Source organism: Rana temporaria, chromosome 9 (genome assembly GCF_905171775.1).
Source record: "Rana temporaria chromosome 9, aRanTem1.1, whole genome shotgun sequence".
Lineage (NCBI taxonomy): Eukaryota > Metazoa > Chordata > Amphibia > Anura > Ranidae > Rana > Rana temporaria.
In genome coordinates, this window is record NC_053497.1 from 43,204,566 (window position 1) to 43,217,757 (window position 13,192).

A 13,192-nucleotide genomic window follows, 5' to 3' on the forward strand; every position below is an offset into this window, starting at 1 on the left:
AAACCTTTTGCAGACAAATATATACTGTATTTATCGGCGTATACCGCGCACTTTTTTCCCCTTAAAATAAGGGGAAAATTGTGGGTGCGCGATATACGCCGATACCAGCTTCCCGCGCTCAGTTTGAATGCCTCCGCCGACATATACCGAGCGCAGTACACTTGGGTACATTCGGCCAGGCTCGGCTTCGCTCGTGGTCACACTCTGTGACGTTTATGCGTGAGAAGCCGAGCGTGGCTGAGCGTGCCGAGTGCGCTCGGTATATGTCGGCAGAGGCGTTCAAACTGAGCGCGGGAAGCGGGGATTCGACACGGAGACAGTGCAGGAGAAGCAGGGAGGACACCACCGAGGCCGCAGACGGACGCCGGACCGGACGAGGCCGCCGATGGACGCCGGGCAAGACACCAAAACAGTTAGTAGCGTTAGGAGCGCAGGGCCATCTTTTCCATTGGGCACGCTGGGCATTTGCCCGGGGGCCCCACTTGCCTGGGGGGCCCCACCGGCTGCCCAGCAACCTCAGTAAAAAAATTGTGGAGAGTGACGGGTTAGAACTGCCCATGCCCAGTTTGCGGAAATCACAGAGAAGATCCGGTCCTCCACGAATGCGGGGGGTTGCTGATGTAAGGGGGGAGTGAATGCAAAAAGGGGGGCACTGATATAAAGGTTCCACCTCCTATATTAGTGACCCCCCTTACCTTAGCGTATTTACTCTACGGAAGGTGGTCTCTGGTCACCAGAGTGTCCCACACATCAGAGTTCCCCTTTACATCAGAGTCTGCAGGATTCCCCCTTACAATGCAAGGGGGAACTCAGTCTGCGGACCCTGATGTAAGTGGGAAAGAGAAAGCAGTGGACTCTGATATAAGGTGGTCTCTGGTCACCAGAGCCCCCCTCCACATCAGAGTTCCCCCCTTAGATCATGATCTGCAGCGTTCCCCTTTACATAAGAGTTCCCTTTCACTGTAAGGGGGAATCCTGCAGACTCTGATGTAAGAGGAAACTCTGTGCTGGCTGGGTTATAGTAACCTGACCTTCATGTCAATGAAGACATTTTTTTTTTACGTTTGTTTAACTTAAACACATTGCCATAAGCACTAGCTATATGTGTATAGTTTAAATACTGACATTTGCATTGTTCGGCACTGAAAACTATAATTTTAGGTACTTTTTTTGCAGTGGCAGTAAAAAATGTGGTACTGCCAGTAAATTTTATAATTTTTGTCAGTAAATTCTCGTGCGTGATTGTGTAGACAGGGCCCCAGTGCACTGTATTGCCCGGGGGCCTATAATGCTCTTAAGATGACACTGCCGGAGCGCGCAATACCCCGATAAATACGGTATATATATATATATATATATATATATATATATATATATATATATACATACATACACACACAGTATATACACTACTGTGCAAAAGTTTTAGGTATGTGTAAAGAATCCTCTCAAAAATGTATATTTTAATTGTTTATTTTTATCAATTTACAAAATGCAATGTGAAAAGAAAAATCTAAATCAAATCAATATTTAGTGTGACTACCCATTTGCTTCAAACCAACACTTAGACCCCATTCACACCTGAGCGACAAAACGCCTGACGCCGGACGCTTCTGTCGCTCGAGGGGAGAATTCCCATTGCTGTCTATGGAGATGGTTCACATCTCATAGACGCTGAACGCCTGTCGCCTGAAAAAAAGTCCCGGACCCTTTTTTTCAGGCGACATAGGCGTTTTCCCATTGACAGCAATGGGAAGACTTTGAGAGAAAAAAAAAAAAAAGTGAACGTTTTGTACTCGCGGCAAAATACGCCGCTACACGCGATCGCGGCTGTCGCTCAGATGTGAATGCAGCCTTACACTTGAACACTTTGTATACTTGCACAAAGTCAGAGATTAGAGTCAGGTGCAGTGGCGGCCCATTCATTAGGGGCGCCCGGGTGTTGCCCCCTCTCTCCAGACCACCCCCTATATGCATGTGTCCAGCCCATTTCAGGACACCAGGCGCATGAATTACAGCAGCCAGTTTTTTCATAAGCACTTGATTAGAGCCAGAAGCTCTAATAGGCTTCAAAATAGGGTGGGCTCGGGTCGCAGAGAATGCAAACGGAGCCCACCCAGGTGTGTTACAACAGCGAATTAATATTCGCTGTTGCGACACTGATCCTAAATCTGCCCAATCAGAAGCAGGTGTGAGACCTGTTATCCCATTGGCCGAAAAGAGAAGACTCCCGATTGGCCACAGAGGAGGGAGGAAACCATGATGACCCATGAAGAGCAGGAGAATGGGAGGCTGCCGAGCAGGGGAAGCCATCAGTGATGGGGTATGTGCTACTGACCGACTGGGGGGGTTGGCATACCGTTTGCCACCCCCCCAAAAACAATTCCACCGGCCGCCACTGGTCAGGTGTAGGATTAACCAATTATATCAAGCAGGTGAAAATGATAATCAATTTCATATGTAGATTTAAACACAGTCATTAACTGAAAAAGAGAACAGCTATGTAGGAGTGTAAAACGGTGTAGGGAACAGCCAAACTCTGCGACTAATGATAATCATTTTCTTATGTACATCAGCTGTGTAGGAGGTTTTAAACTGGGTGAGGAACAGCCAAACTCTGCTACTAAGGTGAGGTTGTAAAAGACAGTTTCATGTCACAGGTCATACACCATGGCAAGACTGAGCACAGCAACAAGACACAAGGGCTCAGATTCTCGTACAATAGCGCAAAACTGGGCGGGCGTAACGTATCTGATTTACGTTACGCCGCCGCAAGTTTTACAGGCAAGTGCTTTATTCTCAAAGAACTTACCTGTAAAGTTGCGACGGCGTAGCGTAAATCACCCGGCGCAAGCCCGCCTAATTCAAATTAGCCGGGTAGGGGGCGTGGAGCATTTAAATTAAGCGCGTTCCCGCGCCGAACGTACTGCGCATGCGCCGTCCGTAAAATATCCCAGGGTGCATTGCTCCAAATGACGTTGCTAGGACGTCATTGGTTTCGACGTGAACGTAAATGGCGTCCAGCCCCATTCACGGATGGCTTACGCAAACAACGTACATTTTTAAATTTCGACGCGGGAACGACGGCCATACTTAACATTGGTTGCCCCTCATATAGCAGGGGCAACTTTACGCCGGGACAAGGCTAACGTAAACGTCGTAACTTCACTGCATCGGCCGCGCGTACGTTCGGGAATTCGCATATCTAGCTAATTTGCATACTTGACGGGGAAAACGACGGAGGCGACACCTAGCGGCCCAAAAAAAAAATTGCATTTAAGATCAGACGGCGTAAGAGCCTTACGCCTGTCGGATCTAATGGTTATCTATGCGTAACTGATTCTAAGAATCAGTCGCATAGATACGACGGCCCAGATTAGGACTTACGACGGCGTACATGGCCAAGGTATTTATATTGCATCAGTATCTCCTCTCCCAGGCAAAGATTGCAAAGCAGACTGGGGTTTTAGGATGTGCTGTTCAAGCTCTTTTGATCCCCATGAGTTAGCTTCAGTGAGCGGAGTGAAACGCATTTGGGGAAAATGTGTGGCCTGGCGGGGTCCAGGCTGAGACTGCCATTCACTATCACACTGCAGGCTTTGAATTGATGTGCGGCTTCTGGGACACCTATCACTCTCTATCAAACTCTTTTGAAGAAGAACAAAGAAATGGGCAACATTGAGGACCACAGATGCAATGGTCAGCCAAGGAGACAATGCTGCAGATGAAAGACACATCATGCTTACATCCCTTTGACACTGGAAGATGTCAAGCAATACCATCAGCAAAGAACTGGCAGAAACCAGTGGGACCCAGGTACACTCATCTACTGTCCGAAGACATCTGACCAGAAGTGGTCTTCATGGAAGAATTGTAGCCAAAAAGCCATGGAAACAAGACTGAGTGACTCATGTACAGTGGCGTCTCCAGCTTTCATATTTAGGGGGGGCACATGGGGGGACAGGGACAAAAGTAGGGGGGCCAACTATAAAATGCAATTATATATATATATCCTGGGGCCCTTTACTACGATCCCACTATGGGCCCTTTCATATGTTCTGCAGTGAGCTCCCTTCCTACTATACTGGGGCCCCCCAGGGTGGCAGAAAACAAGAGATATATGTCACCAGCACACCAAGAAAATATAAGGGTCCAAAGCAGTGGGAGAACTATCATTGTTGCAAAGGTTGTCTTGCCACCGGGCCCTGGGGTTCTGCCACAGTGGGGATCCCCAGCTGTCCTGTCCCTGCTATTTACAGCGCTGGTCTGGCATCTGTCTCCTTGGCAGCGGCGGCAGTCTATTAGGACCTAGTGCTGGTGACATTATGGGTGCATGCAGGGGAAGGCTGGCACTATTGGTTATAGAGAGCCGAGCCCCCAGCTGGTCACCTAGCAGCAGTAATGCTGTATAACCTTCTCTGTTGACATGCTGATCAGCATGTGATCCAGGTAATGCTCCCAGTCAGATCTAATAAACACAGTATTTATTAGCATCAAGAGTACAACCACATAAATATAATCACCCGTATGTTCAGCAGCCATGTGGGCTCTATGTCTGTAAAGTGTGGGCTCTATGCCTGTAAAGTGTGGGCTCTATTCCTGTAAAGTGTGGGCTCTATGCCTGTAAAGTGTGGGCTCTAGGCCTGTAAAGTGTGGGCTCTATGCCTGTAAAGTGTGGGCTCTAGGCCTGTAAAGTGTGGGCTCTATGCCTGTAAAGTGTGGGCTCTAGGCCTGTAAAGTGTGGGCTCTAGGCCTGTAAAGTGTGGGCTCTATGCCTGTAAAGTGTGGGCTCTATGCCTGTAAAGTGTGGGCTCTAGGCCTGTAAAGTGTGGGCTCTATGCCTGTAAAGTGTGGGCTCTATGCCTGTAAAGTGTGGGCTCTATGCCTGTAAAGTGTGGGCTTTGATCAATAAAATCACTGATATTTATGACTAGGATTTGACTAAGAGCATCACCTGGATTGCATCCCGATCAGCATGTCAGAGAAGGGTCCACTGCTGCTAAGCAAGCTGCAGGGAGCTCAACTGTCTACAACCAATAGAGATGGGCTCGGGTGTGTTTGAAATCCCACATGCCCAATCCCGCCAGGAAGCCGACACTCCACAGTGCTAATCAATGTATGGGCTGCCTAAGAACTAAGACCAGCCATAGACAGTTTAAATCTCAGCAGAAACTGGCTGAGATTTGAACCATTAATGAGCAGATTCTCTTATAATTATCACTAGTGGTTGCTGTATAGTCACTAGTGATAATCACTGTTTGTCGGGAGAATACAATTGCTGGGCAGGAGGGATATTCCCCTGTCACCACTGTCTGTTGATGGGGGAATCATGCACGTTTCTTTCCTGCAATCTGTGGATGCAGGAAAGAAATGTGCACCGTATACTGTATTATCTGCCTAACTGAAAGTGAAAGTAAATTGTGAATGTTTTGAAAGAACAGGAGAGGGGGAGGGAGACAGATGGGGGGAGAGAGAAGGGATGGAGATAATGTAGTTCAGTGATTACAGTGTACTGCAGTCTGCAGTGCACACACTTAAACACGGTCCAGGCTAGAATATCTGGTTGTGTGAGCGCTCGCATTATGCAGTGATGGCGAGCAGAGGGAGGGGGAGGAATCCCCCGCAGAGCTGACTGGGGACGCTCTCCCTCTCGGGGAGCAAAATACAAAAATTGCAAAAAAAAAAAAACATTTTTTTTTTGGGGGGGGGGGCACATGGTGGGGCACAGCATGATGTTGGGGGGGTCAGGGCCCCCTCTGGCCCCCCCCTAGGGACGCCCCTGCTCATGTATGCATGAAAGGATAGGAACTTGGGGGCAGAAAAATGACAGCAGGAGCTCTGCTAGTCAACATTTGAAATATTTGTCCGTTGCAGGAGGCAGTTTGCTTGCCGAAGGGCTGGAGAGAGCAGTACAATAATGAGTGTCGGCAGGCAACAGTGAAACATGGTGGAGGTTCCTTCCAAGTTTGGGCTGCATTTCTGCAAATGGAAATACAGGCAGATACTTATCCATCATGCCATATCATCAAGGAGGTGTGTGATTGGCCTCAAATGTATTCTGCAGCAGGACAATGACCATGAACATACAGCCAATGTCATTAAGAACTATCTTAAGTGTAAAGAAGAACAAGGAGTCCTGGAAGTGATGGTTTGGCCCCCACAGAGCCCTGATCTCAACATCATTGAGTCTGTCTGGGACCCTGATCTTAACATCATTGAGTCAGTCTGGGATTACATGAGGAGATAGGATTTGAGGCAGTCTACATCCACAGAATATCTGTGGTTAGTTCTCCAGGATGTATGAAACAACCTACCTGTTGAGTTTCTTCAAAAATTGTATGCAAGTGTACCTAGAATTGATGCTGTTTTGAAGGTAAAGGGGGGTCACAACAAATATTGATTTGATTTAAATTTGTGTTCATTTCATTTACTTTTCATTTTGTTAATTGATAGAAATAAATTATTAACACTTCTATTTCTGAAAGCATTCTTAATTTACAGCATTTTTTTAACACCTGCCTAAAACCTATATATACAGTATAATATATATATATATATATATATATATATATATATATATATATATATATATATATATATATATATATATATATATATATTTCACCAGTGTAGTTGTTTCCTTGCCAATGCAAAGTGTCTCTTATGCCTCGTACACACAGTCGGACTTTCCGAGAAAAAAGTCCGACTGGCTTTTTTTCTCGGAAAGTCCGGCCATGTGTAGCCTCCATCTGACTTTTTTTGTTGGAAGTCCGACAGACCTTAGATAGCCACTTCCCGACCGCCTCATGTAGATATACGTCGGCAGAATGGCACGTACAGGCACATTGGCGTACCTGTACGTGCCTGCCTAGACGTGGGTCGGGGGTCCGATCGGGACCCCCCCCGCTACACGCGGCGGTCGGGTTCCCTCGGGGAGCGATCCCGGACGACGGCACGGCTATTTGTTTCTAGCCGATCCGTCGCGATCGCTCCCCGGAGCTGAAGAACCGGGAGAGCCGTATGTAAACACGGCTTCCCCGTGCTTCACTATGGCGCTGCATCGATCGAGTGATCCATTATATAGGGAGACTCGATTGATGACATCATTCCTACAGCCACACCCCCCTACAGTTGTAAACACACACTAAGTGTACACTAAATCCTACAGCGCCACCTGTGGTTAACTCCCAAACTGCAACTGTCATTTTCACAATAAAGAATGCAATTTAAATGCATTTTTTGCTGTGAAAATGACAATGGTCCCAAAAATGTGTCAAAATTGACCAAAGTGTCCGCCATAATGTCGCAGTCACGAAAAAAATCGCTGATCGCCGCCATTAGTAGTAAAAAAAAAATAATAATAAAAATGCAATAAAACTATCCCCTATTTTGTAAACGCTATAAATTTTGCGCAAACCAATCGATAAACGCTTATTGCGATTTTTTTACCAAAAATAGGTAGAAGAATACGTATCGGCCTAAACTGAGGAAAAAAATATTTTTTATATATGTTTTTGGGGGATATTTATTATAGCAAAAAGTAAAAAATATTGCATTTTTTTCAAAATTGTCGCTCTATTTTTGTTTATAGCGCAAAAAAGAAAAACGCAGAGGTGATCAAATACCACCAAAAGAAAGCTCTATTTGTGGGGAAAAAAGGACGCCAATTTTGTTTGGGAGCCACGTCGCACGACCGCGCAATTGTCTGTTAAAGCGACGCAGTCCCGAACTGTAAAAACACCTTGGGTCTTTAGGCTGCATATTGGTCCGGGGCTTAAGTGGATAGAGAACCTGTTCTCTATCTTTCCATCGGACTTCCGACGGACTCACAGCGGTCTTTTGGACGGTCAAAAGTCCGACCGTGTGTACAAGGCATTAGTAGCTGTCCCACTTATACTCTCCTCTGTCACTTTGAGGTACCATACTTCTGTCCCTTTACCAACCTCAATACCATCATGTTTTTTCATTTTCAAAATAGAAAACGGTGAAAAAGCATCTCACACTTTCCAAAAAGGGGTCATTTTGGGGGTGTTATTTTAACAGGGTAAAATAATTAGGTTTTCTTTCAACATTGTTGGTCTTTTTTCCTCAATATATTACATTAAAAAAAAATCAGTTGTTATTAACTGCTTGCCGACCTGCCGCCGTCATTCTACGGCGGCCGGTTGGCTCTCCTGCGCGAGAGCCCGTCATACTACCTCGGCTCTCTCGCAGGCTACCAGGGGCGCCCCCGACTTCTGTGCGCATACCCGGCGGGCACGATCGCCGCCGGGCACACGCGATCACTCGTTACAGAGCGGGGACCGGGAGCTGTGTGTGTAAACTTACAGAGCGGGGACCGGGAGCTGCGTGTGTAAACACACAGCTCCCGGTCCTGTCAGGGGGGGAAATGCTGATCTTCTGTTCATACAATGTATGAACAGAAGATCAGTGATTTCCCCTAGTGAGGCCACCCCCCCTACAGTTAGAACACACCCAGGGACATACTTAACCCCTTCCCCGCCCCCTAGTGTTAACCTCTTCACTGCCAGTGGCATTTTTATAGTAATCCAATGCATTTTTATAGCACTGATCGCTATAAAAATGCCAATGGTCCTAAAAATGTGTCAAAAGTGTCCGAAGTGTCCGCCATAATGTCGCAGTACCGATAAAAATCGCTGATTGCCGCCATTACTAGTAAAAAAAAAATATTAATAAAAATGCCATAAAAATACCCCCTATTTTGTAAACGCTATAACTTTTGCGCAAACCAATCAATAAACGCTTATTGCGATTTTTTTAACGAAAAATATGTAGAAGAATACTTATCGGCCTAAACTGAGGAAAAAAATAGTTTTTTTTATATATTTTTGGGGGATATTTATTACAGCAAAAGGTAAAAAAATATTAATTTTTTTCAAAATTGTCGCTCTATTTTTGTTTATAACGCAAAAACTAAAAACCGCAGAGGTGATCAAATACCACCAAAAGAAAGCTCTATTTGTGGGGAAAAAAGGACGCCAATTTTGTTTGGGAGCCACATCGCACGACCGCACAATTGTCAGTTAAAGCGACGCAGTGCCGAATCGCAAAAAGTACTCTGGTCTTTGACCAGCAATATGGTCCGGGGGTTAAGTGGTTAAATACCACAAAAATTACAGTAAGCACTTTTTGTCTAAAAAAATGATATATATACCGTATTTATCAGGGTATTGCGCGCTCCGCCGTATAGCGTGCACCTCTAATGTGGACCCGCATTCCTGTAAAAAAAACATTTTAGTACTTACAGTTTTGGTGTCTTGCGCGGCGTCCATCGGCGGCCTCGTCGGGTCCGGCGTCCGTCTGCGGCTTCGGTGGTGTCCTCCTCGTCGGGTCTGGGGTCCGTCTGCAGCTTCGGTGGTGTCCTCCTCGTCGGGTCCGGCGTCCGTCTGCGGCTTCGGTGGTGTCCTCCTCGTCGGGTCCGGGGTCCGGCGTCCGTCTGCGGCTTCGGTGGTGTCCTCCTCGTCGGGTCCGGCATCCATCTGCGGCTTCGGTGGTGTCCTCCCGGCTTCTCCCGCGTTGTTACCCGTCGAATTGCCGCTTCCCGCGCTCAGTTTGAATACCTGCGCCGACGTATACCGAGTGCAGTACACTCGGGTACATTTGGCCAGGCTCGGCTTCGCTCGTGCTCACGCTCTGTGACGTTTATGCGTGAGCACGAGCGAAGCCGAGCCTGGCCAAATGTACCCGAGTGTACTGCACTCGGTATACGTCGGCGCAGGCATTGAAACTGAGTGCGGAAATATTGGCATATATCACGCACCAACGATTTTCCCCTTATTTTAAGGGGAAAAAAGTGCGCGGTATACGCCGATAAATACGGTATATATATACATAAAATTCCTTTTTGGTATAGTATTGCATAGCCAAGTCAGACTTTCACAGCACTGAAAACTTAAAAATGTCCTGGTAATGAAGGAATATATACAAGCTGGTACTCAAGTACTGTAACCAAAGTACTTTTTTATTTATTTATTATGACACACAGGACAAAAAATTGAACCAGGAAACCAATACAAGGAGAGATGTATGCTTACCTTAGCAAATGACATATCTGGTTCTTCCTTTGGTTTTGGTCTGCTTCCCTGTAGGTAAGTTGTTGTCAAGGAACTTAATACCATTATAAAGAAATAAGCAGAACATAATCTATATCAAAGTCCCTGCAGAGGGATTTATGTCAGTGCTGAGAAGGATATAGTTGAAGAAGTTTTTGTGCAAACTCTGCCGATGGCACCACCCAGCTGTGCATGACAAGGACCATGTTAACAGTGTCTTCATTTCTCCAGAGCTTTCCATCCGCATCTTCTCAGTCACCAGAGGCAAAACATAACAAGTAAGATCTAGTAAATGCATTGAGCATGAGCATCTAACATTCATTAAAATGCCTGATAACCCCAATGGGTCTTAAAGGGGTTGTAAAGGCCTCTTGAGGGGGGAGGGGGCGAGCAGGAGTGTCAGGACGCCCACTAACACACAGCTCCTTTCTCAATCTGCAAAGTAGAGATCATCCTGACCCTCCTGCTCGCCCCCTCCCCCCTCAAGAGGCTTTCTCCACACCAGGAAGAAAGCCTTGCATTACTGTGTGGAGTTACAGACAGAAGAACAGGAAGTGAGGATTTCTCAGAAGAAATAAGGACATTTAAAAGCAAAATGGAAGGATGAGGTAAGTGAAGGAGGACTGCACTAAGGTAAAGGAAGCCATTTAGGAAAAATAAATTGTACCTTTACAACCCCTTTAAGTCCTGACAACAATCCACCTAAGTCAGTCTCTTTGAAAATATGACCACATTTGATAAAATTAACATTCATGTTGCTCGGACTGAGATAGGACTCACAATTCTGCACAAGGACACATATGAGATATTTTAGGGGCCTTCCTAACACTGAAGTCACAACTCCAAAAAAACAAGAGTGGTGCAGGAGGCAATGGCCGCACGGTCCATTAGGTCCATGGTCAACTACTTACCAAATGACTGTATGCACTTCTCCATAAGTTCATCCAGGCTGCATCCCTTCCCCAGTTGTTCCAATGTGACGGTCATCAAAGCCTTGTTAATCTCAGCTGAGCTTGGGCAGGTCATACGTCTTCTCCTCCTGCCCTGAGTGTGACGGCTCTTAACGAGAAGGTTGACTCCATTGTTGCTTACTATTTGGCTTTCCTGGCGCGATTTTCTGGGACCATACAGATTAAATGCAATGTTATCATTGTCTAACCATATATTCATCTGGTAATATGTTTACATTAAGTATACTGTATACGGTGCATATATATATATATATATATATATACATATATATATACAGTATCTCACAAAAGTGAGTACACCTCTCACATATTTGTAAATATTTTATTATATCTTTTCATGTGACAACACTGAATAAATGACACTTTGCTACAATATAAACTAGTGAGTGTACAGCTTGTATAACAGTGTAAATTTGCTGTTCCCTCAAAATAACTCACCACACAGCCATTAATATCTAAAACACTGGCAACAAAAGTGAGTACACCCCTAATTGCAAATGTTCAAATTGGGCCCAATTAGCCATTTTCCCTCCCTGGTGTCATGTGACTCTTTAGTGTTATAAGGTCTCAGGTGTGAATGGGGAGCAGGTGTGATAAACTTGGTGTTATTGCTCTCACTCTCTCATAATTGTCACTGGAAGTTCAACATGGCACCTTATGGCGAAGAACTCTGAGGATCTGAAAAAAAGAATTGTTGCTCTACATAAAGACAGCCTAGGCTATAGGCAGATTGCCAAGACCCTAAAACTGAGGTGCAGCACGGTGGCCAAGACTATACAGCAGTTTAACAGGACAGGTTCCACTCAGAACAGGGCTCTCCATGGTCGACCAAAGAGGTTGAGTGCACATGCTCAGCGTCATATCCAGAGGTTGTCTTTGGGAAATAGACGTATGAGTGCTGCCAGTATTGCTGCAGAGGTTGAAGGGGTGGGGGGGTCAGCCTGTTAGTGCTCAGACCATACGCCGCACGCTGCATCAAATTGGTCTGCATGGCTGTCGTCCCAGAAGGAGGACTCTTCTAAAGATGATGCACAAGAAGGTCTGCAAACAGTTTGCTGAAGACAAGCTCTCTAAGGACATGGATTACTGGAACCATGTCCTGTGGTCTGATGAGACCAAGATAAACTTATTTGGTTTAGACAGTGTCAAGCGTGTGTGGCAGCAACCAGGTGAGGAGTACAAAGTCAAGTGTGTCTTGTCCGGATAGGCCTCTCTCACTGACCTAGCAGCCGGAACACTGCTCGAATCTCTTTAGAACAAAGTCTCTGCCACAGACCCTTTCTTGAATGAACGTCGGGAGGAACCTCTACCACAGGCCCTCTTGAATGAACGTCGGGAGGAACCTCTACCACAGGCCCTCTTAGGTAAAGTTACGCCTGGATCCTCTCTTTAACGTCGCCCAGGTACCGACTGAAAGAGGAGTCAATTCTTCAGTGTCCGGTCACCTCGATCCCCGGTGGTTCGTCAGAATCCTATTGGACCACCAACCTCTCATTGGCGCTCCTCAGATGGACTCCCCACCGAACAGCTAAACTCGCTTGGGATCTTCAAAAGTGGGAACCCAGTCGACCACTAGGTCCCCATCCTGTTCAAATGCTCCGAACCAACCTAGGCCCGGAACCAGGAACTCTGCATAGAACGCACACTTCGGCCAGGTAGGCCATAACACCAGAGCGCTGTGATGTGGCCACCCTAAAGGCATACCTCCCAACCCGCCCGGATTCTGCGGGAACTTCACGCACAGACTGTATCCTCCCGCAGTCCCGCAAAGTGGTTAACTTTCCCGCACAGGAAGGAGAAGCAAACTTTCACAGGGGAGACATGCGAGGAGAACTGACAGGCTATACAGTGGTGAGTGGCACGAACTTCACATCCATCCACGGCAACCCCCCCACTCCCCACCCGCTATCGTCGGCCTCCCCCCGCGATCGTCCTCCCCCCGCTGAACAACTTTGATTGCCCCCCGCTCAACAACTTTGATTGGCCGTCCCCCCTCCCGCTCAACAACATCGATTGCCCGAACCCCCCCCCCCCCGCTCAACAAATGTCCCGCAGTGAATCTTTAAAATGTTGGGAGGTATGCTAAAGGTGGAAAAGAAGAACCACTCAAAATGGCGTCTGCCTCATAAGTACCCTCTCCCAGCATGC

At 46.6% G+C, this 13,192-nt stretch overlaps 1 protein-coding gene across 1 annotated transcript in view; it reads right to left on the bottom strand.

Moving 5' to 3' along the window:
• The window catches only part of RASGRP4 (RAS guanyl releasing protein 4), a 78,442-nt gene that overhangs the window by 58,541 nt on the left and 6,709 nt on the right, over positions 1-13,192 (bottom strand). Inside the window, exons 2-4 of the mRNA XM_040323294.1 lie at positions 10,985-11,190; positions 10,215-10,320; positions 10,056-10,109 (exon numbers count right to left, since the gene is read on the bottom strand). Of these exons, the coding sequence (XP_040179228.1) occupies positions 10,056-10,109; positions 10,215-10,320; positions 10,985-11,190 (366 nt within the window). The remainder of the gene's footprint in view (positions 1-10,055; positions 10,110-10,214; positions 10,321-10,984; positions 11,191-13,192) is intronic.